Here is a 6,867-nt window from a genome sequence, read left to right on the forward strand (position 1 = left end):
TGGAATAAAAATATAAAAATGTCAAACATTTTAATGTCTTAGTAGTACTCAATGGCTTTTTTGTGGGTTTGTGTGGGGGGTTGTTTTACACATTCAGAATGTTGTATAGGCTCAAACCTTTATTTATGTGTGTTTGATCTGCATTGGACAAACAATAATAATAATAATTCTTTCAAGTATTCACCATTCATTTTTTATGACAAATTAAGGAGGTTTTTTTTTTTCAACCACTTAACTTTGTTGAATCGAGTCCTCTTTTTGTGTGTGTACAGGTTGCAAACTTACAAAACTTACGTAAAGAACCGCTCAGGAAACCATTAAAAAAAAAAAAAAAAGATTTTGTCCAAATTTGTCCCGAATGATGATTGAGGCTTAAATTGGAACATTTGTGGTGATAAATGAAATTTTTAATAACTGTAGTAACTGAAGAATAAAACATGTTTTGTGATTATGATAAACAGAATAAATGAGGGAGGAACAGTGAAGAATTGAATTCCTGCCGCTGGCTATGTTTGTAATGACCAGCCTACCGGATCAGACACACACACAGCGCTATTTTGGGGCTCTTGTCACATTGGTTTGGTCTTCAGATTCCTAGCGCTGCTGGGCTCGGTCACGCTGCTAGGACTCACCACTCACTTTATCGACACAAATGAACACCAAGAAGGAGCCTTGAAACCGAGTCAATTAAAAAAAAGTTTCATAGTTCGTCTCGTCATTAGCGTTTCTGCTTTGACATACCTTTGGAAGTTATCGAGTGTAAATACTTGGGTGTTTTCGAGACACACGACGCTTCTGAAACTCTGCGTGCGTAGGAGACGTTGGAAGACGAAATGGGGGAGAATGATATTCAAATGGAGAGTACAGAGCAAATGCAGGAGCCTCACGCTTCAAGCTCGGACAAAATCGACTTGTCATTAGGTTAGTAATTGCGAGGGGAGACATCAACTTAAAGTCATTGAGATTTGGATGAGTTGGCAGGAACTGTCGGTTTCGCTTCTGTGTTGAAGTGTAGAGAAACAGCGGTCAGCTGTCACATACATCCAACAGCTGTCGACCAACGTGCTCGTGCACACACACAATTTATCTTGAGTTTAGCATTATAATAAATGACTGAAGTTAAGCACATTATGAATAGCATCAGTCAGCCAGCCATATTAATAACACAGACCTTCATTGTTAAGTCAACAAATGGAAAAAAATGAGTTTGTCATGCATATCTGGTAGCCTATATTGAGAGGGTTTTGAACAGAAAACCCATCCACCCATCAGATAAGCAAAATACATCTAGGGCATAAGGAGCCTTTATATGCTGCAAATAATTATTGAAACCTTTCCCTATTAAGCTTGAACTAGTATATCCAAATATTATCTAATATATCATTCATATCATTAATCTTTCAAATGAATGAATGCTCTTTCATTGACCATTTTAAAATAAACCAGAGGTATAAAACTTTGTTCCTTATGTTTTCACAGACGACATTATAAAGCTGAATAAGAAGGAACAGAAGGCAAACAGAGCTGCCAACAGAGCTAAAACTAAACGTGCTGTTAACAGGAACAACGTCTTGAAGAAACTCGACCAGGTTCCACCGCAGCAGAGAGGACTCCGACGAGGAGCGCAGCAGTACCAAGGCAAGCATTTGATACTTAACCCTCTCTTATCTCCTGCATTTATACAGCTGATACATTTGGACTGTTTGGCTTATGACTTCTTCCTGATCTGTTTTAAAAGGTAAAAATGCTTCATAAAGACTTGAGTTCCTCATAGAGGTTTGTCTCACAGGGCCTGGCAGGGTGAGAGGTTTAAGGAGACAAAGAGGATCCGAAAGGGGCATGATGTCGAGAAGGGATTCACTAAATGCTGCTTCCACGGTATCAATCATTGTTTTGTTTCTGGTTCTGAAATAAGGTTAAGTAATTGAAGCACAGATTACTTTTTAATTTCATTCTTAATTTAACACTTTGCATAATGACATTTTTATTTTTCAACAATGTTTCTACTGTTCATCATAGACTAGTGAACAGTCTGATCAGACCACATTCACATCGAGGGGCACATTCAGAGGACGTGGAAGAGGTAGAGGAAGAGGAGGCGGACTGAGCAGGTTCTACCGTCTTTTTTAAAATATGCTATAATACTAGTAATAATCAACAGAAGTAGTGAAGTTGGACACAGGGACTCATGAGAACTGGTTTTCAAGGGAAATAGTCTTCCAATTTATAGCCCAGTCTCTTTGTAGAGATTCTATTTGTAGCCATAATATCTACATAAATATAAAACTGAAAGTCACAGATGCAGAAGATAGAAGTAATAGAAAACATTTCCATGCAGCTGCAGCTATATTAAAATAGAAAACTGATATTTTCAATAGTAATTGCAGTAATATTATTATTTTAGATAATAATATTTGACAATATTAAATTTTTTCTGTATTTTTGATCAATTGAATACAGCCTTGGTGAGGATAAGAGACTGGATGGTTTCAAAATCATAAAAAAATGAATATATAAAATACAACAGAATGATAAATGGGGAAAAAAGATGTGTTGGGTGACGTCTCTGTTGCTCATTTTTGTCAGACTACAGAAAATAGGTTCCTGTTGACCCATTACATTATGGGTTGTGAAATAAAATAAAAAAATCTTCTTATAAATAACATTAAACCTTTAGAAATAGAGCCATAATCCCTTCATAGCACAGTCTGCAGTTCAAAATAATAGTTTGTTTGCTGTTGTTGTAGGGGTGCATTTTCAGCTAGAGGACAAAGGGGTGGAAGACCATTTGTATCAGACAGAGGGGTAAGAAGGACAATCTTTATTAATAAATATAAAACACATTCACATTATACAAAACATATACACAGATTGGCCTTCCTGTTAATATATTTCAGACCTTCACTTCTGTGTCCTTTGTTTGTTACTATAGTTTTCCGCTACAAAAAGGGCTGAGAAACTACAAAAGTATCAGACAATAAGAAAGTGAGTTTTAGTTACATAAGAAGATGTCTCTTAATTCCAAAACATAATCTCGAGGTGTGTAAAATAATAGTCTTTGCTCGTGTTCTCTCTCTGTGTTTGACACAAATACACACACACACACACACACTGAAGTCGAAGAACAGCACCATCTGGCTCTACGCTCACAGTTTCCCTGCCAAATGCAAAATCTGCACCTGTCGCTGTGTGAGTAAATGAACCTTCTCACTTCCCTCTCATTCACTGGTTATACATTTCTCTTCGTTTATCTTTTCTTTGTCTCTCTCTCGCTCTTTTCAATCCATCAGGAAGACATCTAATCAGACTAGGAGGGGTGGGGCAGTGTTAAGAGGCAGATCATCTAGAGCCAGTGCTTCTTCACTTCAGGGGATTCCTCTGCAATTTAACTACAAAGCAACTACTAACCAGGTGAGGTGGGGGAATCAATTATGGGGGGGGGGGGGTTATTGCATTTTATTAGCCTTCAGTGTGACATCAAAATTGTATTCTTTTTTTGTAATCTTGGATGATTAAACATAACTCTACAGCTTTTAGAGGCTCTGTTTTTATTTTGTTCTGTAGACTGCCGTATACCTTAATGACCGTTTCACTGACCTGAGGTTAAGAGGGCAAGGACGAGGCCGGGGAAGAGGTGGTGGAAGAGGAAGAGGAGCTGTTGGAGGAGGTGGAAGAGGTGGAGGAAGAGGAAACATTGTTGGGGGTGGACGAGGTAGAGGACAAGGAAACATAGGAGGTGAAAGAGGAAGAGGAAGAGGAAACTTTATGGAGGGTGGCAGAGGAAGAGGAAACATGGGGGGTGGCAGAGGAAGAGGAAGAGGAAACATTATGGGGGGTGGCAGAGGAAGAGGAAGAGGAAACATTATGGGGGGTGGCAGAGGAAGAGGAAACATTATGGAGGGTGGCAGAGGAAGAGAAAACATTATGGGGGGTGGCAGAGGCAGAGGAAGAGGTGGGGTTGGTGTGGCAAGAGGAGGAAGAGGCTTGAGAAGAGGGAGGGGAGGATCAAGAGGAGCCGATCGAACAGTAACTCTTCAGTGATTAGAATTACAACCATACAGTTTTATGAAGTAATAGTGTTTACTGGAAAATGCATAATTTTTGGCACAATTTTTCCATTTTGTTTCATCACTGTTAACTGTAATGTTGTCATTCAACTAAATATTTGTAACATTTCTGGCTGTGGGATAAGGGGGTTTTATTGCAGTGTATGCACACAAAAAAAATTCCTTTTTAAAAGAAAATGTAAATTATTGATTGTTATATGATTTTAATAATTTTTAGGGAAAAAATTTAAAAGTACCTCATACAGTGTAAATACTGTACTGACATTAGAAGGTAAACTCAGTGATAACAACGGAATCCTATACTTTAAACAAAAAGTAAAAAAAAATATATATATATATATATATATATATATATATATATATATATATATATATATATATATATATATATATATATATATATATATATTTATCAGAAGTTGTTTACATTTGATATCATCATATCAATAAACACCAAAGATTTAATTTTTTTGAAGAATTATCTTGTGATGTCTGTCTGGTCTGTTTATTTGGACATGCTGCTTAAAGAGATAGTTTACTCTAAAATTCATAAAATCTATGCTTTTATACAAAAATTGGAGTCTTTGGCTACTTTAGTGGATATTGAGACATTGTTATGCCATGTCTAAGTGCTATTCACCGATTTCCAATATAAAAACTGGCTATTTATTAACACATTTACATGTATGCATTTAGCAGATGCTTCTATCCAAAGTGACTTACAGTGCATTCAGGCTATACTGTTTTCTTTTTTTAATCAGTATCTAATTTAACACATAAAGTGTATTCCAGATGTTTCATTATTCCTGATGTTTCTTTTTAAGAGGTTTCCTTTTTATCTAATTAAAAAAGATCAACAAATTTTTAATGAAAAATGATAACTGTTCTCATGTTGTTAGTCACTTTGATCAATTTAGTGAGAAAATAAGAGCACAAACATGATCAAGTGTTAACAATGGATGTATTCTATGATGTTATGTCATAGCAGTTGTTTTTTCCTATGATGTTATCAAAATTAACATCAGGTTGAAGGCCTCATATAAGCTAACAGTAAATTCTTCACTTTGCTATGACTAACCTTGAAGACTATTCATTTTGTTGCCATAGTTACTATAGTTAAACAATGGTAACCACACATTAACCATGGTTTTGCTACACTAACCATAGTTTAACCATGGTATTTGTAGTAAAACTTGTAATCAGTATGCAAAAAAAAAAAAACCTTTTGCTTCAATAACACCATGGTTTATTTTCGTAAGGGTCATTAAACGGTTGCTCCACCCCAAAATGAAAATTTTGTCATTAATCAGCTTACAAAAAGTGTTCCCGTTGCTTCATATAACCCAGATTGCACATCTGATGGCAGATGGAGTATTCTGACCGACTTTTCTTACCTTTTATGGACCTTGATAATGTTATTTAATTGGCAGTCTATGGGACAGTCTCAGCTTCCAGGTTTTCAAAGACGAACAGAGCTTTTACGTGTTTGGAACGACATGGGGGTAAGTGATTAATGACAAAATTTTCATTTAAGGGTGGAGTATCCCTTTAATACAAGCTCCAGTTAAATCATCCCAACACTCCTCCAGACCAAACTAACCCATCTCTCTGTTCCCAGCTCTATCTGCTCTCTGACAGATAGACAATCAGCAATGGCGCTCCTCAGGGGTGTGTGCTCTCCCCACTGCTCTTCTCCCTGTACACCAACAACTGCACCTTTAAAGACCCCTAAGTCAAACTGCTGAACTTTGCAGACGACACAACAGTCAAGTCAAGTCACCTTTATTTATATAGCGCTTTAAACAAAAAAGATTGCGTCAAAGCAACTGAACAACATTAATTAGGAAAACAGTGTGTCAATAATGCAAAATGACAGTTAAAGGCAGTTGATCAATGAATTCAGTGATGTCATCATCTCAGTTCAGTTTAAATAGTATCTGTGCAATCATTTGCAATCAAGACAACGATATCGCTGTAAATTAAGTGTCCCCAACTAAACAAGCCCAAGGCGACAGCGGCATGGAACCAAAACTCCATCGGTGACAGAATGGAGAAAAAACTGGATCCTGGTGACTGCAGTGACCCTCTGATCTGGACACAGACTGGATCTGGTGGCCACGGTGACCTCGGAACAAGAGAGAAACAGACTAATATTAGCGTAGATGCCATTCCTTCTAATGATGTAGCAAGTACATCAAGTGTTATGGGAAGTGTTCCCGGTTCCGGTTTACCTAATTAACGCAGCCTAAAAATCCTTTAACCGATTTGGATATTAGAAGCATATTAGTGTGTTATGTGTAAGCCAGGTTAAAGAGATGGGTCTTTAATCTAGATTTAAACTGCAATAGTGTATCTACCTCCCAAACAATGTTAGGTAGATTATTCCAGAGTTTAGGCACTAAATAGGAGCTGCTGAAACAGTCCGCCACTGAATCCATCCTCTGCACTTCTATAACTGTCTGGTTCAGCTCAGCTACCAAATTTGACAATAATAGATTGCACAGTATAGTCCGGACTGCTGAGCAAATCACTGGTACAAATCCCTACTTTCCAAGAACTGCACTATTCCAGATTGAGTAAAAGAGATGGTAAAATCATTCTGGACCCCTCAGATCCAGCACACTCTGTTGCTGTCTGGTCAATGCTACAGAGCATTGAGCACCAAAACATCCATCCAGTTTCTTCCCTCAGGCAATCCATGTCATGAACAGTTAAAAGTTCTCCCCAATGTGCAATACCCAACTATCTATACTAATATGTATTACATGTATGTTAGTGACTTAATATATCTTACAATCTA

The 6,867-nt window shown here is 37.2% G+C and overlaps 1 protein-coding gene across 2 annotated transcripts; it reads left to right on the top strand.

Annotated features, from left to right (window-relative positions):
* Positions 1–542: 542 nt before the first annotated feature.
* On the top strand, positions 543–4,393 carry LOC113049584 (spidroin-1-like). 2 transcript variants are annotated; one of them, XM_026212038.1, is made up of 9 exons: positions 543–921; positions 1,480–1,638; positions 1,790–1,878; positions 2,041–2,111; positions 2,748–2,805; positions 2,933–2,985; positions 3,118–3,189; positions 3,291–3,411; positions 3,565–4,393. In XM_026212038.1, the coding sequence occupies exons 1-9, from the start codon at positions 834–836 to the stop codon at positions 4,039–4,041; spliced, it is 1,188 nt and encodes a 395-aa protein (XP_026067823.1). In that variant the 5' UTR covers positions 543–833; the 3' UTR covers positions 4,042–4,393. The 2 variants fall into 2 exon arrangements, with proteins under 2 accessions (XP_026067823.1, XP_026067822.1); XM_026212037.1 differs by having other exon boundaries at positions 544–921; positions 2,020–2,111.
* The last annotated feature ends 2,474 nt before the right edge of the window (positions 4,394–6,867 follow it).

The sequence above is a fragment of the Carassius auratus genome, chromosome 30 (assembly GCF_003368295.1).
Source record: "Carassius auratus strain Wakin chromosome 30, ASM336829v1, whole genome shotgun sequence".
Taxonomy (NCBI): Eukaryota; Metazoa; Chordata; class Actinopteri; order Cypriniformes; family Cyprinidae; genus Carassius; species Carassius auratus.

Excerpts from the sequence above, each read along its gene's own strand:
- LOC113049584 (XM_026212037.1), top strand. The coding sequence starts at position 834 with ATGGGGGAGAATGATATTCAAATGGAGAGTACAGAGCAAATGCAGGAG. Across the intron at positions 1,879-2,019 it reads CACTAAATGCTGCTTCCACG|ACTAGTGAACAGTCTGATCA; the intron begins GTATCAATCATT and ends TGTTCATCATAG. Across the intron at positions 2,986-3,117 it reads AAGTATCAGACAATAAGAAA|TCGAAGAACAGCACCATCTG; the intron begins GTGAGTTTTAGT and ends CACACACTGAAG.